Raw genomic sequence first — 26,164 nt, forward strand, 5'->3', positions numbered from 1 at the left:
CGGGAGATTTCCATCGAGAACGAGATATACAAGAACTTGCTCCCCATGGCCTACTCTGACAATGTATATAGAGTGGGTATAATTAATATAATGTTCTCAGCTTGCGACCCCCAAATAAAGGTGCCTCAGTGTCGGGACCCCCAGTGTCCCAGGCATATATTGTAGCGAACATCAGGCTATAGAAACAGAATACAAGAATACATTTCCATGTATAGAGTTAAGTGGACACACAAAACTAAATAGATCGAGAGGTGTGTGTGTGTGTGTGTGTGTGTGTGTGTGTGTGTGTGTGTGTGTGTGTGTAAAGAGTCCACCCGGGGAGGTCACAACCCCCACTTTGGGAACCACTGTACTTGATGAAGACATCATCATGTTAGTTTAACTCTGTGTTTTCACTTATTCATATGATAGAAGAAAACCATAACACTGTAAGTTAACTCAAAGCAATGAGAGCTGAAATGTTTATTTTGTGTTTTTTAAAAATGTTTATTTTGCACACAGTACAAAATCATTCATGATGTGTTCAGAGTATAAAACAGAGCTGTCAATCAAAGCTGACGGAGCACAAACCCTCTTCCTGCTGGGGTCTGTTGTGCTGGGATGTAGCATAAAAGTCGCTCTCATTGGTCTTGATTTCAATTAATTTAGACATCAAAACACAATTGAAAAACCTCAACGCTTCACAATGACCATCATCAGTATTAGGGTGAGAAAAAAATAGTATTTTCATTCCCATAAAGCAACATTTGTGTCCTTGTGTTTCTCTGCAGACTCCTGGATGTGTAAACATGTGCAGAGAGATTATTATATTTCCTGTTTGCAGCATGGAGATTAACAGAATGCAGCACAATGTAAAGAACAAGTCAGGGGAAGACCAGACCAGTTTTTAGTCCTTCAAGTGAAGCATTATTGTTTAATGACACTGTTGAGACATATGGAAGTATCAGCCTGTTTTAATGAAGAATGAAAACAAGTGTGCAGAGTGAACACCATGTCTGACTCTGATGTGTTACTCAGCTCAGTCTCAGAATTCAGTCTCTCAAATCTGGTTTATATATCTATAAACACTGACTGTCAGCTGGACGTTAAAACACCAGCCTGCTACTTTCTTAGGTATCAATACCACTTGTTAAAACAAAATACAATCTGTGTTATTACAATGATGGATAGTATCAAAAGGAACTGAAGCTTTTAGAAAGAAACTACAGATCTTCAGTCAGAGTTTTGTCTAAAAGAGCGAGACTGTCTTAATTGTACAAAAAAACTAAAAATAACTTTTCCTTACGCAAAGGTTAACAATGTTTTTGTGTAATTCAGACAGTGTGCAGGAGTTTGCTGCAATTTTTTAAAATGTAAAACAATAGATGACACACAATTGGGTGTCAAGGACTTATATGATTGTTGCTGTGGTATCAAACCAGTATAGACATAGTTTCATTTTTACTAGAATCATATTAAAGTTTTATGTTCTGGGCATGTGACAACCCTTATTTTTTTTTCCTTTTCACATCATATCAATGTCGGTTTTAATGAATCATTTGAGTTGAATGAAGGATTTCAATCAGCTGCTGAGCTGAGTTTACTGACAGTTTGTAATATAGGCCCTGAAGCCACATAGGCTTAAACCACAGCAGCTCGTCTTTTAACCAGAAATAGCGAGATCGCAAGGTTACACCAATTCTATCCTCTGTGCATAGGCTCCCCATCACGTTTCTTGTCCATTTCAAAATCCTGGTGCCGTCTTTGAGGTCTTTCACCTCAGTACATTGCTGAGCTCCTCCTCCTGCAGGAGTGTGACTGCAATTTTTGTTGATTAAAAAGAATAACTTACCCAATATTGGGTGTCTAGGACTTGCCTAAATAAAACAGTGTTAGCATTAATAATAATCAGCTCAGCTCTGCCCCCCTACAGTCGGGGGGCCACAGCCCGTAGCAGACTGTTGGTGAGTCCTCAGGTTGCAGATCCAGGCGAACCTCCTACCACAGCGCTCGCAGCTGAAAGGTTTCTCACCAGTGTGCACCCTCTGGTGTTTCTTCAGGTTCCCCGCCTCAGAGAAACGTTTCCCGCAGGTGTCGCAGTTGAAAGGTTTCTCCCCGGTGTGGACTCTCTCATGGGCCTCCAGGTTGGACTGACCCGAGAACGCTTTCCCGCACGCTCGACACACGTAGCTCTTCCTGCGCTGCTCGCCGAGCCCTATGCAGGCAGCCAGGCTTTTATTGTGGCAGGACAGGAGGCTGGCTCGAGGCTGAGCAGAGATGTTGATGCTGACGGACGCCGCTGTGGATCCTCGAACAGTTGGAGCGGCTGAGGAGCTGCAGGTGGAGCTGACACTGGGAGTGTTACTGGGAGCTGTGGTTCGTGCAGACATCCTGCTGCTGATCTGATGACGCTGAGCTTTCCTCATTAGGGCGGAGCTTCTGTTCCATGGAGGCTGAGGGGGCGGAGCTTGCATCCTCAGGGGGGCAGACACTGATGGGCCAGCTGGCAGAGAAAGAATATCACGTCAGAAAGGCATTAATAAAGCTGTTATTCTATGGTGTTAGATTTAGATCAAATATGAACTACTATGTTTACACGATGATTGAGTTTGTTTTTATTGTTTGTATTTATTGACTCTACGGTCGAGGCAGTTGAATTTTTATAGCAATTTGAGTCCAAGACAAATTTACGGGGTGGGGGGGGGGGCAACAAAGTGTATCGTGTCTTACAACTCGCAACTTAGAGGTATGTGTGCACAGAGTAACACAACAAAAAGGTATTTTCACGCAACTGCGAGCGCATAAAGCATCTCCTGTGCGTGTTTTTCCTTTTGGTTATGGTTTTTATGTTTGATTGGGACACACTTCATTTTTGCTGTTTTCAAAAAAGCTTTTGAATCAGAGTTGGAGTCAGTGTCAGCAGCTGTGTACACGTTGTGTAAAGTCCACACTGAACCCTGCCTAAATGGTAAATGGACTTGAGCTTTTCTAGTCTTCTGACTACTCAAAGCGTTTTTACACCGCAGGTCACACCTACTCTAAGCATCCTTGTGTTTCTTGAAAGGCGCTATATAAATCCAAGTTACTATTAATCATTCACACACTGATGGCAGAGGCTGATGTGTAGTGAGACCATCAAAAGTAACTAATCCCAGTCATACGCCACCGACCAAGCAGCTGGAGCAATTCGAGGTTGCCCAAGGACACATCGGACATCTTGCTGCAGGAGTTATTATTATTATAAGAACAAACTGTATTGTTTGTCTAATACAACAAAGCATCTGAGAGCTGCTGACACACAGTTGACTTTTGAAGTATTAAGTATTTTCAGCTGCGCCACTGATCAGTGTCTGACATCATCACGCTTAAAAAACGACTACATACCAGCAGACAAACTTTTGAATGAAAACTACAAAATAAACGCATGTAAACATTGATACATCCTGGCCGCTCTCTCACCCTGTGATCCGGTTTGATGGAGTCCTCTACTCAGCCTCCTTGCCGCCTCCTCAGGGGCCGGAACCACATGCTGAGCCTCACTCTCTACAACAATGACTCGGTCCCGCTCACTCTGAGCCGAGTCATGTTTAGTGAAAGAACAGGAGGGCCCTCCGGGGGCTGGCACGGAGTCCGAGTCAGGGGCCCAGCGGGTGAAGAAGGTCTCCAGGTCAAACAGAGAGAACTCAGAGGGGGTAGTGGTTCTGGTCCTGGTCCTCCTCTCGGAGTCCTTCAGCTGGACCGCCACCACGCTTCCCGGTTCTTGTGGCATCGCAGGGGTGGACTCTGCAGACTGAGGAGAGAAGGGGGAGGGGAAAGAGGAGGCCTTAATATAACAGTAATAATAATAATAACACTTGAATTTAATTGCATAGTCTTGTTAACAGATGTTTATTGGCACTCGGCGGCTGCTGTTTCTGTCCCTGTAAGTGAAACTGGATGGGAGGGGAGGGCGGGTGAAGTGTGGAGGCGTGAAGGGGAGAGAGGAGCTGAGGGATGAAGGAGGCATGTCTGAAGAGAGCGCTTGTTTTGGTCTGAAAGTCGCAGAGCAAGCCTTTTAATCACTCCTCAGCTGCAGTCAGACGACAGCTAACGTAAGCACTCAACTTCCAAACGTACAGTGCTGTCAGATGGTGTTAAAAGATAAAGTAGGAAGTGTCTAAAAAAACACAGCAATCAGTGGTGCTACTAGAAATGTCTGAGCTCTGTGCTGTGTTTGTGCAGAAAAAAATCTCATATTTGAACTCTCCCTGACTCTCTCTTTGCAGCTCTTCACACACTCAGACTAATAATGAGGATTTTAAACTCTCATTGCTCTAAGTAGAATAAATGAATATATTACAGCCCTTATCAGTATGTGCAGGACAATCCTGAGGGGAGTCCCAATCTATAATTATGTGAGCCTTTTACACTAGAGTGTATGAATATATTATATATATATATAACTTATAGATTTGATGCTTATATTGTGTCACAGTTTTGTAATGTAGGATTTGTAATAAAAACACAAATTCACATGTTGAGTTTGTAGAAAGTTTAATGAAATATCTGAGTTTACAAAACTGTGACACAATAAAAAAGATGAAGGTACATTTACAGTGTGTGGCTGTTACACACAGGCTTCATATTTACATTAAAGGCACTTTCACAAACAGAAGACAACATGGACCTGAGGCATTATGAAAGAACATGATTAAAATGAGGTTAAAAAGCAGAAAACAGTGTGAACTTCCACACAGTGTTTGTCCTGTACCAACAGAAATCACTCTCTATCTTGCTGAGTTTTATTCTATACAGCCCCCGTCCTTTAAAGGGGACATATTATGAAAAATCCCCTCCCCTAGTATCTCCACCCATGGACTCCACCCCCAGCGTAGAGCAAAACTTTTGTGCAGGTCTGACGTTTTTATTCTTGCAAGCGAAGGAGTGATGTCTACCGGGAAAACTCAGGGGGGACTCATTGCATTTAAAGAGACACACACACAAAAACAGAGCGTTCTGAGAGAGCTGGTGGGTATATGTCCTCTTTAACACTTACTCTCTAAACACAAAAACACACCTCCATTATCTCCCTGGTTACCAGAAAAATGATTGATGCTTTTTCAATTTAACAACTGAGTCTGTTCATCCTGCTTGTAGTTTCTATTTCCTGGATTTTAAAATGCAGCCTCAGCTTTTCAAACTTTACTGAGAAATTCTACCAGAGAATTCACATCAGTTTGTATGAATAAAAAATGTTTAGTTTGGAGCTTTAGAAACATGTTTCTTATCATGTGACAGACATCACAAGAATCTCCTTTAGCTTGTTTTACAGGAAGGTGGAGTTTGTTGGATTTTAAGATGTAGGCGTAAACTCAATGGGAGTTATTAAGAAACCAAGCAGGGTTAGGTCTGAGACATGCCTGACTGTCTACGTCAGAGAGAGTTTCAACGTCGGGGTTGGCGTCTTTGTGGATGGTGTGCCTTGTCATATTTCTTCAGGTTGCTGTGCTTTAGGAAGTATTCTGAGCACAGCAACTTTGAGACACGGATGGTGTCTCTGTGGTTGGTGTCTACGTCTGCGGGTGGTCTTTTTAAGTTTGGTGTCTCTGTCTTTGGACAATGTCTTCGTCTAGGGTGGTGTCTCTTTTGGGAGCGTGTGTCTGTCTGTGGATGTTATCTTTGTTGTGGGTGGTGTCTCTTTATGCGCTGGGGTTGGAGAAGGGCTCAGAGTTCAGGGATCGGGGTGGTGTCTGCGTTGCTTGTATTTCTTCGTGTGTGGGTGGTGCTTTTATATGTGCTGGCGTAGTTTATTATGTCTATTATGTGGTGTTTCTACTACTGTGGGTGGTGTTTCTATGTCTGTGGGTGTTGTTTTTAATGTCTGTGGTTGGTGTTTTTTAATGACTGTGGGTGGTGTTTTTTAAAGTCTGTGGTTGGTGTTTTTTAATGACTGTGGGTGGTGTTTTTTAATGACTGTGGGTGGTGTTATTAATGTCTGTGGGTGGTGTTATTAATGTCTGTGGTTGGTGTTTTTTAATGTATGTGGGTGGTGTTTTTTAATGTCTGTGGTTGGTGTTTTTTAATGACTGTGGGTGGTGTTTTTTTAATGTCTGTGGGTGGTGTTATTAATGTCTGTGGTTGGTGTTTTTTAATGTATGTGGGTGGTGTTTTTTAATGTCTGTGGGTGGTGTTATTAATGTCTGTGGTTGGTGTTTTTAATGTCTGTGGGTGGTGTTTTTTAATGTCTGTGGGTGGTGTTATTAATGTCTGTGGTTGGTGTTTTTAATGTCTGTGGGTGGTGTTATTAATGTCTGTGGGTGGTGTTATTAATGTCTGTGGGTGGTGGTTTTTAATGTCTGTGGGTGGTGTTTTTTAATGTCTGTGGGTGGTGTTATTAATGTCTGTGGGTGGTGTCTGCTGTCGGTGGTGTCTCTTATCGTGCTTTGTCAGGTTCTGGGTTCAGAGGAGCGTTCAGAGCGCAGGGAGGGGTGTGTATCTGTGGGTTGTGTTTCTATGCGTGTCTGGTGTTTTTACGTTTCTACATCTGCACGTGATGTCTCTTCTCATGCTTCCTCAGGTTGCTGGGGTCGGCGAAGCGGTCGGCACACAGGGAACACTGGTACGGTCTCTCTCCGGTGTGGATGTGTCTGTGTATCTTCAGGTTACAGAAATGGGAGAACTTTTTCCCGCACACGTTGCAGCCGTACGGTTTCTCCCCTGTGTGCGTTCTCAGGTGAGACCCCAGGCTAGTGGGGGAGCTGAAGCCTTTACCACAGAACCTGCAGGTATAGACCCGCCTCCTGCTGGACCCCCCCGGAGCCTGAGGCCGATTCTGACCCTCAGGAGGGCCCTGTACCTGATCTAAAGAGGGGGCATGGCTAGACTCCTCTGACAGGTCGATTACAGGAAGCTGCTGCTGAAAGGACACAGAGGTGTGGAAACCTTGAGAGCTCTCAGCAGCCAATCCCCTCCCAGCATCGCCCAGCTCTGCTCCAATCAGAGCACTGGGCAGGTAAGAGAGGGGGACACAGTGAGAGGACGGCCCCGGGAGGCTGTTGTCATGACAATAACTACCCCCACCATTGGTCCACAGCGAGGAAGTACCATAGCTGACCTCTGAGAATCCCCGCCCACTCTCCTGCAGGTCAGACAGCTGACTATTGGAGCTCTGTGTGATGTCATCAAACGCTAGAGCGGCTCTGAAGTCGTCCGTGCTTGACTCCACAAGACCTGCAGACGTAGAGAAAGGACTATTACTATTATTTATTTATTCATTATTATTATTATTATTGGTGTTGTCATTGTTGTTGTTATGAAACAGTGCACGCAAAGGATCAGATTCCTGCTGTGTGTTCGATCACTGATGATGAGTTTGTGTCAAAGAAAAGTTTTTTTTTAAATTAAACACGGTGACAGGAAACAGAAGCATCAGGCATGTTTCCTCTTCCTCTCATTTTTTTTTGTCTGGTTTCAGTTTTTTAATCAATACCTTTTCTTTTACTCCAGAAACAAATGAACATGATACAGCTGCAGTGTTTCTGTGCGTTCTTTAAGTGTCTGAATACATGAACATTTATTTTGTATGAACTCCCCCTCTAAAGTCTAAAAAACAATCTGTGTAAGTGATAACATACATTAGAGAAGAAATCGAAACTCTCAGCTGGAATGATTGAATGATGATGAAAAGTTTGATCAAAGATTGAAATGTTGGACTAAAACATTTTATGTGACATTGTACAGAAAGATGAAACTAAGTGTTTTCAAACCTAAGACCTCATTTTGTTAACATGATGCATGGAAGGAACATTCAATCTGTTTCATCTACATTCTTTTATGTATTTCATTCCTTTGATTTCTAAATATCTCTTAATAGTGTCATTAATTCCAAACAAATGACTCCCTGACTTCAGTTGATCTATTTTAGTTTCCCTCTCTCTCTGGTTGTAAACACAGATATATGTTAGGGCTCCTTTCAGCAGCCACATTGAAAAAAAGACGACTCTCAGACAAATTCTGGTACTAAATCATTTGGACTTTTTCTTCTGAGTATGCCTCATTCTTAGAAGTGTTGATATCAGAGAAGTGTACAATGAGCCGACTCAATAATTCAAAATGTCACCCTCAACGGTCAGCACCAGAATGATTTGTTACTTATTATTTATATTTTTGTCAGGCATGCAAGGCCTGGAAAAAAGAATAATTCACAATGTTGGATATCAGGATCACACGTTCCCACTTTTCTTAGGTCAAAAGCACTAAAACGTACTGATCTAGTAGAATTTTAAACTGCATTAATAGGATTAAAGCAGACAAATGTCTACTTCCAGAAAGTATTCAAGTACTATATTAAAAACACTTAACCTATCGTTAACGATGTGGATGGTAATGGTTGAGCTCCTTGGAGAGCAGCTCGCACACCGGCCAAAACCACCCGCTCGATTTCTCCTGCTGTGAGGGAAGCGGCCATGCTTGGGTCTTCCCTGGTTTCACCTACTGATACGAGGTCAGGGGTGTGGGTGTGGCCGTGCGCTGGTCTGAGGCTAATTCAAGGGGCGTGGAATTACATGATTTGCATATTTTCTAAATATTTAGCTTTACACTTGGCGACACATTTAGATATAGATTTAGATTTAACATTTAACATTTAGATTTAACATTTAACATTTAACATTTAGATTTCACATTTAGATTTAGATTTAACATTTAGATTTAACATTTAACATTTAGATTTAACATTTAGATTTAGATTTAACATTTAGATTTAACATTTAGATTTAGATTTAACATTTAGATTTAACATTTAGATTTAGATTTAACATTTAGATTTAGATTTTACATTTAGATTTATTATTAAATATTTCTTCAACACTTAAACTTTGCAATTATTTGTGTAAAAAGAAGAATATTAACTAAATATTGAAAGTATATCTAAAATATATTTATAACAACGTTTTTACAATCGGCACCCCATACACTCACCCTCCTGAATGCTGAGGCTGCGCTGACTCTGAGGCCCCGCCCCCACCTGCTCCACCTCCTCCACCTTCACCAGCACCACGTCCTCCTCCTCCTCCTCCTTCTGCACACACACACACACACACACACACACACACACACACACACACACACACACACACAGGGTGAAGAGAGGAGTGTGTGATGTTAGTGCACACGGACACTGAGCATCATCATTAGAACATGACAGAAACATGAGGAGAGAGCAGCAGTGTTCATCCAGAGCTCAGGTAACATTATTACACATTTATAAATACATTTATAGAACGTTTTAGACTTAACATAAAACTTTGAGGTTGCAGGGGGAGATCATTATTCTGCTTTAATTACTCAAAATTGATCCTTTCTTCGTTTTAAATCTAAAGTGAACCATGAAAAACCTAATGAGAAGAAACATTTTGAAAAGATTTTCTGAAGTTTAAAAAATAATATTGATCAGATTTTCTTGAACTCATCGATATTTGTCTCAAACTTTCAGTCCTGGACTCCTCTCCAAAATAAAATAAATAGACTGTAAGAGTACTCACAGTGACCACTGCCGATATTAAACCTGATCTAAAACGCTGTGAGGAATACGTCATTCCAGAGAAAGTGAAAACATTTTACAGACTGACAGCCTGATTTAGGGAAAAACTTGAAAGAAGCTAAAGGTCGGACCTGAACCTGGGCTGCCTGCTTTAGAGGACTTCAGCCTCCGTTCATGTGGCGTGCTCACCACTAGGCTACCGACGCCCTGTATCATTTATTCCTTTCACTGTTAACAAAGAAGAATAATAAGAACTGATTTATACACATGCCTGAAGACACATGATCTTATTTGGAGGAAACTCACAGATAGTGTTACAATGCTGGATGCCCAAACTAAATGTGGGCAAAGTTTCAAATCATGAGGTTAATGTATGTTGGAGTGTTTCTAAGCTTGATCCAAAGGCAGCTGGTCTTGGTGGACAGAGCTAGAAATATAATCCTCTGTCTGTTCTTTATCAACTCCCACATTAATCCTGACCCAATGCACGCTAACACAAATAAATGCAATGCTGAACAAGCTGACACTGCGGTTCTCTCAGTCACAGATAGCTGCTAGTTATTGCTTACATGTAAATATAATAATGCTATAATGTGACTGGTTTTAAAAAGTGGAGCTCAGACTTGTAGTTAGAACAATAAAGCACGAAGCAAGACAGATATTTTGTCTGATATTTCCATGAAAAAAAATCTCCAAAGGGTTCCAACGGCACAAACACGTCCCAGAGGTTAAAGGTCAGTGATTGAATTAGCTGACGTGAAGCCTAGCAGACAGCTAGCAGCTTCCACCTGTCACTCAGAGGCCACACCCCTAATTCTACATCACTTTAAGACTTGATATAATGTAAACAGGTGAGATGTACAAATATTAAGCCTGTACAGTTGTCATAAAGAGAGAAATGGGTGACAACCTCTAGTGGCCATTTGAGGAACTGCAATTTTTTTAAACTTCAGTATAGGAAATTTAAAATCACCTTTTTTTAATTTAACACTTGCAAACTCTTGCAAAACTTGCAAACTCTTTGCTACGTCTCACTTCTGACTGACAGGTTGCCATGGTATCATCATGTCAATCACAGGTAGCCCTGCCGAAACTCCTCCCCTCTTTCTGGTGTGTTTGACTCTAAGTGGGAACATAATATACTAAATGAAAATGACCGCCATCTTTATTTTTAGCACCAGAAGTGACCCTACTCTCCAGCTCCACCCATTTATCCAAATATGGTCACTTCCTGAGTAAAAAGGTTCATACTGAAACATGAACAGTAATCTCCTCAGAGCTGCTTTTTATACAACCAAACACTGAACAAGACTTTTTTTTCAGGTTGTCATGGTAGCAATTTTGCAAATCTCAGGTAGCCTTACCTTACTAAGCATCAGTTTAAACCTGATCCCTTCAGATTAAACTCAGGCTCATTAAAACATCTTCACAAGAGTTTAAGAAGCAGATTTTATTCCAATGCTACAAATATTGAACAGTTATTCATAGAAAACACATGATGTCAAACATTACATTAATCCACTCCTTCACAGTGCTCACACACACACACACACACACACACACACACACACACAGAATCGGTTTTGTTTTATTCTATGACTGAAACTTCTTCTCCACCTGAAGTTCAGATTCAAATCAATCCTGATTCTGCTCAGGCCAATCACAGCCTTTAATCTGAAATGGGACGGGACGAGGATCCGTTGAGATATTTTTGTAATTGACCGAGATGGCTGCTGATGTTTATTTTTTTGTACCCTTTAGACCGTGTGCAGGAGTTTGTCTCCAATTTTTGTTCATTAAAATCAATTAATTACCCAATAATGGGTGTCTAGGACTTCTATTTTGTTGCTTTGGTATCAAACAGGTATGACATTGTTTATTTTTTATTTTATATCTAAGTTTGAATTCTGATATTGTGAAAATCCTAAAAAAACTGGATGACAGTTCAGGTTACACAGAAATATAAAAACAGTCCATAATCATATTTCTAATGATGTGGTGAGAGTGTTATTACTGTGTATTTAAGACAAACTTATTTCCCAGCCAACTTTATTTTTACTTTGTTGAGCAAATAAACAGAGCCTCCTCCTTAAAACTCCTGCTGAGGATCTAAGGTCATTTCCACCTGAAGAAGCAGGAACTCAAAAGTATCAGATCTAAAGTTTTAGTAGGCTTAAAAGTTCCTCCAGTCTGTTGTTGTCTGTGTTTCCAACTCAATCTAAATAAAATCAAACTTGCTACTTCACAGCTGCAGTTTTTCAACAAGGTGACAAATTAAATGATGCAAGTTCTCCACCAATCAGAACCAGTCAGTACTACAAGCCCCGCCTCCAAAGCTCCTGAACTTTCTATGCTCTTTAACAGGAAGAACATGGTGATGAACACAGAGTTTACTACTGGTTCTATTTATTATCGTTCTAATGTTTTAATCTTAGATTAAGTAAAACTGTCGGGATGTTAAGAGCAGGAAATCTGACCACTAAAGATGGTTACTGTTTGTTATCAGAACAGTGAGATGTGATGTCAACACAGCATCACTGAGCAGTCTGAGCTCAGAGTGAACATTTCCCCGTCTCAGAAAAATAAAACATATTTCCAAACAAACCAGAGAAATTATGTTTCTGATAACTGTTACATTATTGCTAAACGTTATGATGCCGAAATGTTTATCTCATTCTTCTGTTGCTCTTTTAGTCAAATTGTAAACTTAAATCTTCATTTAGACTTTAGTCAAGTCATTTTAGCTTCAGACTGTTTAAAGGGGACATATAGAGAAAAATCCGCTTTTACAGTGTTTTCATATATTTGGGTAACCTGAGTGTTTACTGACCCACAAAATGTAAAATAAACCCATCCAGTTCTTTGTTTGTGGTCTGCATAAGTCTTACAACACAGAGAAAAATGCTCTGTTTCAAATTTGCTCTCCTTGTGATGTCACAGTGGGATTCTGGTAATCCCTGATATCTCCACCCATGGACTCCACCCCCAGCCTCGAACAAAACTTTTGCGCAGGTCTGCCATTTTTTTTCTGGCTACAGAGGAGTGATGTCTACGGGGAAAACTCAGGGGGGGCTTATTGCATTTAAAGAGACACACACACCAAAACGGAGCGTTCTGAGAGAGCTGGTTTCTACAGGGTCACAAACCTCCTCTGGTGCTTGATTCATGTTACATTTTGACCGAAGCACAGCACAGATGCTTCATTTAGACCACAGGGGACTGTTTGAAAAGGTGGAGAAGGGCTATAATATGTCCTCATTAACATGTTCACACTCACACAGACTGAAACATGTTGATGTCTTTCTACAACTCAGTGCTTACCAGCGCTTTCCTGCCCGGAAAAAAACGCTAGGTGGACACTGTAGTTTTGACTTTTCTGAACTTGATATTCGACATGAGCAGGAGAGATTTTTCTTTAAGGATGTCTTTAGATCAAAGAGTGGAGGGCAAGGCGGAGCAGCTCCTCTTTAAACTCACGTTAAAAGCACAAAGTTAGAGCAGAATCATCCTGAGCCATTCAAACACAGACAATGAAACACAGCTCAGGTTCACACACTGCTAAAAGTGTGTCTCCATTCTAATGTGGGACCTTCAGTGTGAACACATTATATGATGAAGCAGAAATGTAGCTGCTCTGACTCTACATGTTGAGAAAACACTGTGACATACATAACTTAGTATAAACACTTTTAATGCTTCTGTCATACACACTGGCATCTGTTTATTAAAGGTCCTGTTTCCATTCTGATGTTTCACCTTCAGTACCCTTCAGATAAAAGAAGACAGCTCAGGTGCGCCCCCTGGTGTCCGCTCACTGTACACTTCAGGGTGGCTCTTGAGCTGGTGAGTCTTCAGGTTTCTGATCCAGGCGAACCCTCGTCCACACAAGCCGCAGCTGTATGGTTTCTCTCCACTGTGAACCCGCTGGTGCTTCCTCAGGTTCCCAGCTTCAGAAAATGTTTTCCCACAGGTGGAGCAGCTGAACGGTTTCTCCCCTGTGTGCACGCGCTGGTGGATCTCCACTTTCTTGGGACGGTTAAAAGCTTTCCCACAGTAGCTGCAGACAAACAGTCTCTCCTTGGCGCCTGTTCGATGGTTCACTCTGCTGCGCTGGGTCACAGGCACACGCTCAGGGAGACTGAAACGAGTCTGACCGTTCAAACCCGAGGACGATGATGGGAAATCTGCCACCGCCATTGAGAACGAACAAGACGGCATCCTCCCTTCGGCTCCAGCTCGCGACCGCTCGTCAAAAAACTCCTCAACCAACAAGCTAGCGTTTTTCTCGGAGTCACACAAAACGTCAAACTGAGAGTCGCTGTACGAACGGTTAATTGTTTCCTGCAGAGAGCCAACAAGCTCACAGCTAAGGAGAGAGGAGGAGTCACTGACCTCCACTCCTCTGCTGCCCGTACGCCTCCTCCTGCTGCCTGGGGACGGGGATAGGGTCTGGTTGGAGCTGGACTGGGTGTCCTGCTGGTGGAGGCCGGGTCGCTGTCCTGGTCCACAGGGGACACGCTCGAGCACTCCTGAAGAGAGACCACCAGGACAAAGAATAAACAGTTCTTATTAAAGCATCTTTATGTAGCCGACTTGTATTCACATCAACCCTATTTCTGTAGCTGTGGTATCAATATCGTTTGATTATTATTAGAATCATATCAAAGTTTAAAATTCTGGTACCATGACGACCCTTTAACAAACACAATGATTTGAACCATCAGCCTGACGTTTGTCTCCTCTCTGTCTGTACTCACCATCCTCTCTGATCAGCACCTCCTCCTCCTCCCTCTCAGTCACCCTCGACATGATCGCCTCCACCTTCTCCTCCTTCACCTGTGCCGCATCCTCCTCCACCAGCTCCACATCTGGAGACTGCACACCAGATTAGACCAGATTAAACCAGTTTAACATTCATACTCTGTGAGGTTTGGTTTGAGGAGGACCGAGGCGCGCTCACCTTCCTCTGCACACGCTCAGTGTGGATCAGCTCAGCGTCTTCTTGCGCAGCTCGGTCAGACCACAGAACCACGTCCATCTGTCCTCCGAACCCTGCGTCTGAAACACAGAGACATGTCTGTTAGAAACATGGAGAGTCTAATCAAAGTGGTTTTAATTCTGCTGATAGAAGGGCTGGGTGATATGGAACAAAAATCATGTCTCAATACTTTTAAGCTGAACTGTGATACACAATATGTATCTTGATATATTCAAAATCATTCCTAAGTCAAATCCACATGGGTTTAAATGCCAAATGTCACACAAGCAACTTTGTTTACAGCCTCTTGCACAACATCAACATGAACATGAAAAATGACATAAAAAGTAGACCACCTGTTTGTGAAAAGAATTTAAAAAAGTTCCTTTCCTGCATAATACTGTAACATTTTCCAAAAACTCCTATCCCGACATACTCTGAGGAATTTGAAAGCTTTTCTTAAACCGTTTCGACTGCAAGCACAAATAAGATCTCTGTTGAGAGCTAACAATCTAGTTTCAGAATACGTTAAAAATTCTTCCAAAAATCATTCCAACGTGCGCACTACTGTTGAAATAAGGCAAGCTTTTGTCGCAGATTGCAATACGTTTACAGTTAGAAATGCTCTGTCTGCTTTCTTGATGCGAGTTATTGATTGAGGCAGCAGTTCCACATTCAGAATTTCATTAGCTACGAGAAACGTCAGTCATCGGCGTGGCCGTGGGTTATAGATGCATCAAAACAGGAGGAGGTATCTACTTTCAACTCAGACTCTCATTAGCTTTTGTAGGCTGGGAACAGTGACTGGGTGGTTGTAATTGGCCAAATGAGGTGTCAATCTCAAGATCAGAGACGAACTTGCCATTTTGATGTATCGCAGTTGAAAAGGTGAATCCATAAAAATGAATAATTACAGAAAATACAGTGGGATGTTGGAAACAGCGATGGCAAACTTGAAGCAATCTGTGGATTTTTATGGATGTGTTGTTTGGATTAGATATTTCACTGGATGTGGAACATGATGGAGCAGGACCATTTTTGCTAGTCACTGTGATTATTAGAGAAAAGTAAATCTTCAAACAGCAAGTCAAAGACAGTAAAAATGGTTGTTTGTTTGTCGGTAGTCTGACGGATTAGAAGATTAGATAGAGTAGATTGTGGCTGCTGGGTGCTCATACACAATTTCAGACACAGTAAACGCAAGTCATTTCTGCACTGTTCACTTCTTATCCACTGCCCCTCTGTCTCCATTGAACAATTTATTATTCAGCACAGCATCAGCAGCAAGCAGCTGTACATTAACATGTCTTTAAACGAAGCCATGAGAAGCTTCTGTTTTAATGGGAGCAAGGTGCATTTACAAGAGGGGTGCAAGGACAGTGGACCTTCTCTCTTTTTCTACAAGTACAAATTTGTTTTGCTACAGACGTCTCGCAAAATGTGTTGCAAAACTCAAGCAGCGCAGATTCACGCGAGAAAAGTAGTTTGTGCAGTTGTAGTGGCAGATTTGAGAAGTTGTAACCGCAGAGTTGTGGTTGTAAAGGATAATAGGCACGAGTAAGAAAAAAAGATGTGAGTAAATGTTGGATTGCAAGTTTGCAGCTGTCATTTTATTTGTGTAAATATCGGTCTACACATTTGTGAATATTTTTTCTGTGAATATTTTCTTTTTCAAGCTCTCACATCACATTCTATAAGCTCACATCACATTCTACAAGCTCACATCACATTCTACAAGCTCTCACATCACATTCTATAAGCTCTCACATCACATTCTACAAGCTCATATCACATTCTATAAGCTCTCACATCACATTCTATAAGCTCTCACATCACATTCCACAAACTCACATCACATTCCACAAACTCACATCACATTCTATAAGCTCTCACATCACATTCTATAAGCTCATATCACATTCTATAAGCTCTCACATCACATTCTATAAGCTCTCACATCACATTCCACAAACTCACATCACATTCCACAAACTCACATCACATTCTACAAGCTCTCACATCACATTCTACAAGCTCTCACATTTTGCAACATATCTAACTTCATAGCCTGCACACACACTCTCTCTCTCTCTCTCTCTCTCTCTCTCTCACCCTCCGACATATCTCCCACTCCTGCTTCACTGCCTGCATGCGCACTCATGAGTGGGTCTTCAGAACACATCTTCAGAGAAAGATTGTGATGTAATATGATTCTTTCTGTACAAAACACTGATTTTTGAAAAAATGTTGCCAACATATTTTTACAATTTAGACAGCTTGCAGGAGTTTGTCAGTATTTCTGGTTAATTAAACAAAACAATACATTTCCCATTATTGGGCGTATGTGACTTGTAACAATAATAACAAATAACAAAACATTTCTACCGCACTTTTAATGTAAAACACTTACAAATATTTTTGTTTCCGTGGTATCAAATAAGTATCAGTATTTGATTTTTTACTAAAATCATATCAAGGTGTATTTACTATTCTGGCATCATGTCATCTTTTAATAACTTTGTGTCACACCTTTAAAACTCTGGAATTTTAATTTAAACAATAACAATGATTTCAACTTTGAAATAGTTGCATCTTTTTAGTGCTTAAATCGTTTTTAAGCATCTAAGAGGTTTTTAAAATTGTTTTATTTTTATTTAAAAAGCGAGATAGTCAACATGATGATTTATTGGTCCACTTGTATCTTTACTCTTACAGGACTGGGAGAGAAACTAATACAAACAAAAACAGAGCCTCCTCCTTTAAATTCCCATGATCGTCACTGTTTTGTTTTATCTCACCTGTGCAGGAGGACCTGGAGGTGTTGGCGGCCTCTCGCAGCCTGTCTCCCCCGGTGATCTGCACTCTAGGTCGGCCGCCGTTCATGGCGCTCTCCCGGAGCCTCCTCTCGGCGTTCCCCCGAGCCATCTTGAGCTCCAGCAGGTGTAACTTCCTCTTCAGGGCCTTGTTCTCCCGCTGACACTGGGACATCTGTAGGCTCACCACCGCGTAGTCATCGTCCACCAGCTTGCAGATCTCTGCCACCGCAGCGTTAGCCAGCACCTCCATGATGGAGGCCAGCTGCGTCTGGAAGGCCAGTCGACCCGACATCCTGCCGCGGAGGAGGCCTCTGAGACGGGTAAGGAGCTGCAAAAGAACCGTGAAAGCCTTCCGGAGGTGAAGACGTTTCTGGATCTGTCAAATCACCACAGAAACATTTAAAAACAGAGGAGGGAAGACACTGCTAGACTAACGTAGCTTCTCCTCCGTCTGTTATCGAGCGAAAACTGCAAACACACGACGTCACTTCCTGTGCTTCAGAACTTCTTTTTTTCAAAATCAGTGAATGTCAATGAAATTATTTTTATTTTCATTATGTTTATGTTGAAAAATTCCTTGTGCCTGTCTTTTTTTTATCGGTATGTCTGATTTTTTTGTACATTTCTACAGTTTGATAATGTTTATTAAAGAAAAAGAAAAAACTTGTGGTAGGCTGTTTACAACAAAGATACGCTGCTGCCCCCAGAGGTCACATATGGAACAACAGTCACCGAGTTAATTCAACAACTGTGGCAAAAACTATAAACAACTATCCATCGGGGATTTATTTATTATATCGATTATTATTTATTTTCTTCAGAAGATAGAACTACACAATGTACAGGCCCAGCAGTAAAGACATTTAATGACTGCAAAAAAAATCTTAATGAACTCCAAGAAAATATCACTATAGCCTACACAAAATGATTGACATTATTTAATTTTTATCTATGTATTATTTTTAGTTTGGAAAAATTCATGGATTAGTTTAAAATGAAATTTCCTTACTTTTAGGAGTTTTCTTCCATGCCATTTATTCCAATACAAAATGACAGACAGTACATGACACAACATGTTGTAACATCTGTTTAGAACATTGTTCTTAAAGATCTGTTGATATAACTAGGAGAACTAGAAACACAGATTTTCCCCATTGGTGTGTTTGCTGTTGATAACAGTGGTACAGGTGGACATTGATCCTGGGTTGATATTTTACAGACTCCAGATAGCTCAAAACACTTTTACATAATCCCCTGGTGTTTAAGGGATATTATTTTCTAAAATAAATTCTTCAAAGGTGATAAGAAGTCCCTCCTTGTTAAAAAAAAACTGATCTACCAACATAATATTTAGACAGATTTGTGTTAATATAGAATTGACTAACTTCAACATTATGTTCTTTTATCCAATAAATGACATCTTGATAAAACAAAGTCAAATATATAGCCTAAAGTTATTTTCTACTAATAGGAAACTCAAATCTCTATCTGGGCCCATCGTAATCAGTTGTACTGACGGCACTCATCTGCATTAAGTTGATCATTTAAAACATATTGGTGTTTGGCCTGATCCTGAACTCTCAAACCAAACATTGATCATCATGTCTTGTGTAAAGTCAATGTAGGTATCAATGTTTTTTATCGATCTTGTGACTGTTTTACTCTCAATAGATGTTCTCAAGAAACCATATACCTCTCAACTGATACTCCCAATCCTGGATCATTGTGATGTTCTTTATCAAAATGCATCTAAATCTGACCTTGTTGGCTTGTAAGACCCTCAGCAAGTTTGTCCTTTGTTGTCTTTTTTAAAATCTCAAATCACCATCTCTTAGTTTTTATTCAAATGTACTCAATTCAATTATCCACCTTATTTAAAACAATATAGCCTTCACCTCAAATCATCAAACTTTGAAGTCAAGTCAGATTTATTTCGTTGTTCCAAATGATGAGATTGCGATCGGCAAAAGATATTTTAGGTTTAAAGCTCCTGTAGACTGGAACAATTGGCCATCGTGTGGTGTTAATGTTTTTCATCCACTTCTTTGTTTGATCTAAGTGGACTGTTTTTTTATGTCTGTTTGTGTATTGTTAACATTTATTTCTGTTTTTTTTTTTGTTAAATTATCGTAGATTTTTATGTCATGTTGTAAATGACTCCCTTAAAACTAGATGGTACTAAATCTCAAATGGATTCATCATTATGAATAAATAAATTGTTATGAGTTGACAATTTGTGAATATGAGAAGGACAAGTAGGTCTGGCGATGAAAAGCAGACTTTTTCTTTTCAATATTATTACAAACCAGCTCTCTGCTGCCGCTTTTTTATTTTACTTTATTGATACAAAGACCATATAGGATATTTATGTAAGACAGAACATGAACACAGAATAATACAAACAAGATAGACAAGAGTACAAAATGGTGAAATGTCAGGGGATTCATCAAATCAAAGCATTGTGTTAAATATATATCAGACGTTAATTGAATAAAAACGTTAATTTGACAAGCAATATACGATTTCATTGCTTCCCTTCTTGTGCTTTTTGATATAGTATAACTATAAATTTCAATGTTAAGTCAAAGCAGGGGAAAATGCAACATATGTAAAAATGTGCACTTATGGATGTGAAACTTGCAAAAAAAATGCAGGATAAGACTGAATAAGGAAAATATGTTTTCCTCTCTCTAAAAGAATAGAAATAGAAAAAAAACTATTACAGTTCTTCCAAAAATGTCTGGACAATGTACTGTCCAAAAAAAAATGTAATGTAATGTGAAGTACAACTGTGGTAAGCTCTCTTCTGCTGTGTTTTTTGTTTTTTTTTACAACTTTATTGTAATCATAGAGGGGGTGACAAAGACTTAGAGTGAAAGAAAGGGAAGGGTAAAAATCTAAGCATTACCGGTTTATACAGTTCAATGATCAAGAGTCTTCAGAGTCTCAGAGTGTTGAATGGTTTTTATGTATTGCTGCAGCTCGATAGAATAAAGTCTGAATGTCGGTTTTCTGTTGGCAAAGTTTCTTTTATGGATGTGAAATTTCTCCTAAATAATCAAGAGATTAATAACATGGTATTTCTTTAGTTCCGAGTTGCGGAATTCATAAAAACCAAAAAGCACATCTTTGGAAAATAAATGACAGTTTTTAAGAATTTCACAACGGATATAATCAACCACTTTCCCCAAAAAAGAACAGGAGAGGGACAGCTCCAAAACTAGTTTCTTGTTGTTTCACTAACAAGTCCACGGAGAGAGCAGGTAACATCAATGTCTTGTTTCATTTTTTTGTGTGACAACTTCGATGAAGAAGTTTGAAACAGACATCACAAGGTTTGTTTGTGATTGACTTTCTGGAGGATAGGGTCCAAATGTTTCCCCACTGGATATTTGGGACAACTGTTTCCCAGTAGTTGATCACAGATGGGACAATGTCTTTCTGAAATAGAGATCTCACCTTCTTGTTCGTGGTTGAAGGACTGGATAAGTTCAATCCAGTCCTTGAACTTCATTCAATGACAATGAGCAACAGGACACAGAAGGTTCAGTGTAACTTTTGAACAACATTATTACACCTTTGGGAATTGCCTCCATGAAGCTCTCTTCTCTGTAAAGTGATGCTCAACAACAGTCCGACGTCATCAGAACGCGACTCTTTCCCCTCCTCAGAGGAAACATTTCAGCAGACGTCGGTGTGTTTGATGTCTCACGGCAGCGCGTGTATCTGATCCCCGCCGCGCCCCGCAGCAGCAGTAGCAGCAGCAGCCCGCCGCGCACGCACGGCCACGCACAGTCACGCACAGCTGGCGATGATGGCGGACTGTGTGGGCTTCCAGGCGCAGATCGCCTCCATCATCGAGATCCTGGCGAACTCAGCGGTGGCGGAGATCTGTAAGCTAGTGGATGACGGGTACGCGTCGCTGCGCGTGCAGATGGAGGAGGAGCGCGAGAGGAGCGAGCAGGAGAAACGGGCCCTGCGGGACAGAGTGCGGGACATGGAGGTGAAGATGAGGAGCTGCGAGAGGAAGATGAGGAGGAGGAGTCAGCACGCGCCCCATTACAGGCCGTCGGGAGGTAAACAGGAGGAGGGGGGTGTAACCTGCGACATGATGCATGACACACACACACACACACACACACACACACACACACACACACACACACACACACACACACACACCGCCGTAAATACGCACACGCGTCATCATGCGTGCAGTAATAATGTAATTATTGATGAATTCAGTCTCTGGCTAATTTGTGTTTCTCTGTATCTACAAACTGTTGTAACTCCTGCAGCTAAACACACACACACACACACACACACACACACACACACACACACACTGCACTAGAGCTTTTGAATTTCTCGTATGATTCTAGTCAAAAGCACATGATATCGATACCTGTTAGTTACCATGGCAACTAAAAATGCTGACAAACTCCTGCACAACTTTAGAAGAAATTCTCTCTTTCACTTTGGGCAACTTCTGGTTAAAAAAAAATATGTTTTTAATGTTGATTTCAGTGTGAGCAGAAAAACACAACTGATTCTTTTCACTGACATGTTGGAACAGAAACAGAGGAAAGAGCTGATTTTTGTTATTTTCTCCTATTATTATTATTTTCCACATCCATGTCTCCCTCTCAGAGAAAAAAAAAACATAAACAGATGATGTTGTCATACAAACAGGTGTAAACATCAGACATAAGACCACACATAGAAGAAGATACAACCGCTGCTTCAGGATCTATAAAATTTACTGAAACATGTTTTATTAGAAGTTGTGGATTTTAATTAATTCTGTGGTCTTTGTTGTTTTTCAGCACCTGCTCTTCATCCTGTGGTGTCTACTCCTGCTGCTCCTCCTGCTGCAGCTCCTTCTCCTGCTGCCTCCTCTGAAGAGAAACTCCTCCATCACATTTCAAAGGTTAACATTAATCTGCAGACTGTTTTCAGCACACTCTGTTGCCCCTTACAGTCATGTTTATAGGCATCCTTCCTGAATATTTGACACAATAAAATCTAAAAGGACGCAGAAAACTGACGGTCCATGCGTCCCAGTGTTTCACAGACATGGGCGGGGGTTATAATGTCAGCGAGGGCGAACCTCGGTTATGATTATTTAAAAAAAAATCTGCCTTATTTACTTTTTTTAAATTTGAATCAGGACAGTGTCAACCATTACATGTGTGCAGCTCAAAGTAGATTAAGGATGTGTTGTCATGCATATGTGATTTTGTTGTGGGGCACTATCATGTGTGTGTTGTTGTGTATGTCAGCAGGAGGAGAGCAGAGTGTTTCCTGTTGTGAAGGAGGAGAGAGAAGACTGTAACCTGGACCTGAAGGTAGAGGTAAACATCAGGGCAGAGTGCAGTCTATCTGCAGGTAAGTGATGATGTCATTACTTCTCGCATTTTTCTATCTCTCTTGGACAGATGTGGAAGTTCATCTTCAATTTTGGTGTCTTGATGCTTTTTCTCCTTATTTTTGATCCACAAACTCTTTCAATACTAAATGGCAGTGGCCTCTTATCGAGACCTGCCTTTATTTGTCAAAACGAGCGGGAACCCCAGACTAGTGAAGAAGACTGGGTCTTAAATTAGGATGGGCTTTTATTTGAAGTTTTACAGTAATCACTCTGTTCATCATGTCCTCCTGCAGGCCTGGAGCCAACTGATGAGACCCCCCCCAGAGAAATCATTCTTGACCCCAACACCACGTCCTCCTCCTCGTCCCTCCCTCCCCCCTCCCCAACTGACGCCACCATGGACCTGACCTGCAGGTCTCGAGCCAAACGTAAACCTGTTAAACCTCTGATGACCAGTGGGGGGGTTAGTGGGGTTGCTCCAGGCCCAGAGCCCCAGACAGACGGAGCTCTGAAGCCAGAGGTCCAGCCAGAAGGAGATGATGAGGAGGAACCCCCTCCCTCCCAGATGTCACCCCCCTTGGCCTCAGACGAGCCGAGCCCGGAGCGCCTCAGCGGTCTTGGTCTGGACCTGGCGTGGATGCAGGAGCGGGTCAGCCATCTTGGCGCGGCATATGCAGTCGCTCAGCTGGGTTTGAACTCAGAGACAGGTCACCCCTCTTCCTTCTCCTCTCAGGGGGGGACGGACAGTCTGGATGGCCCCCCCACCATGCTCTTCACGGGCGGCGCTCATGAAATGGCTGCATTCGCCGCCTCCTTCGACATGGCTGCCGCCGCTGCAGCTGCCGCCGCTGTGGTTGCTGCACCTCCCCCTCCACCTCCTCCGCCCCCCCTCCCCTCAGCTCCTCATGCCCCCCCTAGCAGCCAGAGGAGGCCTTACAGGAGCTCCTCTGCAGCTAAAGACCCGGCGGTGTGTGCGGTGTGTGGGCGGGTGTTTCCCAGCGCTGCCGCTCTGGAGCTGCATGGGCGCGTGCACACGGGGGAAAGACCATTCACTTGCCCCCACTGTGGGAAGGGCTTCGCTCAGCCCAACAACCTGCGTGTGCACCTGCTCATCCACACGGGAGAGCGGCGCTATCGCTGCTCACTTTGCGGGAAGAGCTTCATCTCTTCCAGCCACTTGAAGAGGCACCGCACAGTTCACACACAGGAGAAACCGTACAGCTGCGCGCGCTGCGGACAGTCCTTCAGCCAGATGTGCAGCGTCCGCAGACACCGGCAGCAGTCGCAGTGTGGACTGTAGACCTCCGACTTGTTGATAATCTACATTCTGTCTGTGTGCAAGTTCAAGAAGCTCATGAACATGAACTGAATCCTCACGTTTGTTTGAATTTACAGCACAAGAGTTCACATTCAGCCTGCTTCAAACTGGGGTATCGAGTTCATCCTTCAGTCATTATACAGTCCTGTCTGTGTCACACACACACACACACACACACACACACACACACACACACACACACACACACACACACACACACACACACACACACACACACACACACACACACACACACACACACACACACACACACACACACACACACACAAACAAACAGGTCCAGGAGGAGTTGCTCAGCAGATATCTGTTGTTATTTCTGAGGGAGTGGGAGCTGCAAGTGTTGTTAGCATAGCACACGCGCTGCAGCAATAAAAAGAAAACACTTTTTTTTAACATTCTTACTCGAGGTCTCCATGGATGGGCATGGACTGAAGAACTTGAGGCTTGGACTGGGACCTGAACAATGTTGGATTATAGTCAAGTCCAGGTCAGTCTGATGGTATCAGTGCAGGGTCACAGCTCTGTTTATTGTAAAACTTAATGTTTCAGAGAAGATCTTTGATCACAACAATGCAGAGACAAAGTCACTGAGTTCTTATCAGAACTTTTTTACAGTTAACAAACAATTAGTTTTAATAAACATGTCTCACTGACATGTTGAAGCTTAAGGAAAGTAAATATAGAGAACCGAGAAGAGCAGAATGTCTTCAGTCCATTGATCCCAGAGATGAGAGTATCAAAGCTTACAGCAGCTCAGAACAACAAACACAGTAAAAAAAAGAGACAATATTAAACATTACGCTGTGGCTGTCAATACTAGAATTTAAACTTCATGATTCTAGAAAAAAAAGACATCAATACCTGTTTAAAAGCACAGCAACAAAAATAGAAGTGAACAGACCCAACAGTAGAACATGTATTGTTTTAAATCTAAAAATTGAAGACAAATGTGAAATGTTGCCAATGTTTTTGTGCAATTTAGACTTTGCAGGAGTTCATCTGCAATGTTGGATGGATGCATTCCTCTCCTACACACCTGTCTTATGAAAAAAAAATTTTGTTTGTTTTGATACTATTAATTTAAAAAAAGGAGATTGTTTGGTCTTAAAACATGCGGTATCAAAAGATAGTGAAGTATTGAACGTTTTGACAATCTTAAAGACAATAAATATAAAGATATCAAAACAAGCAGGATTCTCCCACCGATGAGGAAGTAAAGGCTTTACAGCCGCTCACAACGACAACAAAAAGAATTAAATTAACATCATTAAAGATAAAAAACTGTAGTTACGGTATGTATTAATAACAGACGAGATCACACAGGTGATCCTGAGCTGAACAGTCAAAGCACACAGGGTTCATAAAGTCTGATATTTCCTGATCTTCGTGAATTGTCAGGACATGGAGGTGTATGTGACAATCATGCTCAGTCATAACATACAACAGGTCAAAAAAGATAGCTAGCTAACAGGCTAACTGTTCCTACCTACCTCCAGTGTTTGTAAGCTGGGCTAACCCCTCCTGCAGCTGTCTCTGTGCTGTTCATTCACAACACATGTCATTCATTCAGACTGTTGGTTTAACACATAAATGTATCCTGAACTCTTCCTTTAAAGCACTTTAACTGTTCCTGTTGCCATGGAGACCGGCAGTGTGTGAAGGTAAATGTTGGATTAAATCAGCACAGGTGCGCTCGCTCTCACCTTTGATCATGTTGGTGACTCTGTCACTCTGAATGTCACTTTATTACTAAATCATCCGTCCAGAATATAACAAGACACGTGATGTCCTGAGGTTAACTCTCCATGTTTGTTTCCATGGTTACACAGAAAACTCAGATTTTATTTTTTCACCTGCTGTGTTTTAACTGTGTCCAGGTGTGTCAGTGTGTGTGATGTCATCAGTCTCTGTTCTCAGAGAGAGAGAGAGATCAGAAATCAAAGGCTGTGTGTAAAAAGATGTTAAGTTCAAACATATATATATACAGTATATAGATCAATATATCAGAAGTATTTGTGTGTGTAGGTGTTTGGATGTAATTGGCTCTGTGTTGAACATGTGACGTCAGTAATGACATGTTCAGTGTTTATAAAGTGTCATTAAACATGTCAGAGGATTACAATGATCTGTTTTCATTTCTGTTGTTTTATCTCATCATTAA

The 26,164-nt window shown here is 41.5% G+C and overlaps 2 protein-coding genes across 3 annotated transcripts; one reads left to right on the forward strand and one right to left on the reverse strand.

Moving 5' to 3' along the window:
* Positions 1-1,147: 1,147 nt before the first annotated feature.
* si:ch211-89o9.6 (early growth response protein 1-A) lies at positions 1,148-17,770 on the reverse strand. Its single transcript, XM_061053001.1, has 8 exons — positions 17,276-17,770; positions 14,460-14,557; positions 14,257-14,374; positions 13,892-14,028; positions 8,938-9,031; positions 7,073-7,188; positions 3,439-3,769; positions 1,148-2,482 (listed from the first exon to the last, which is right to left on the reverse strand). The coding sequence occupies exons 1-8, from the start codon at positions 17,583-17,585 to the stop codon at positions 1,893-1,895; spliced, it is 1,794 nt and encodes a 597-aa protein (XP_060908984.1). The 5' UTR covers positions 17,586-17,770; the 3' UTR covers positions 1,148-1,892.
* A 3,185-nt stretch (positions 17,771-20,955) lies between these two features.
* LOC132986573 (zinc finger protein 2-like) lies at positions 20,956-26,128 on the forward strand. 2 transcript variants are annotated; one of them, XM_061053031.1, is made up of 4 exons: positions 20,956-21,369; positions 22,120-22,223; positions 22,576-22,681; positions 22,958-26,128. In XM_061053031.1, exons 1-4 carry the CDS (start codon positions 21,105-21,107, stop codon positions 23,962-23,964), a joined length of 1,482 nt encoding a protein of 493 aa, XP_060909014.1. In that variant the 5' UTR covers positions 20,956-21,104; the 3' UTR covers positions 23,965-26,128. The 2 variants fall into 2 exon arrangements, with proteins under 2 accessions (XP_060909014.1, XP_060909023.1); XM_061053040.1 differs by having other exon boundaries at positions 22,579-22,681.
* The last annotated feature ends 36 nt before the right edge of the window (positions 26,129-26,164 follow it).

The sequence above is a fragment of the Labrus mixtus genome, chromosome 2, assembly GCF_963584025.1.
Source record: "Labrus mixtus chromosome 2, fLabMix1.1, whole genome shotgun sequence".
Lineage (NCBI taxonomy): Eukaryota > Metazoa > Chordata > Actinopteri > Labriformes > Labridae > Labrus > Labrus mixtus.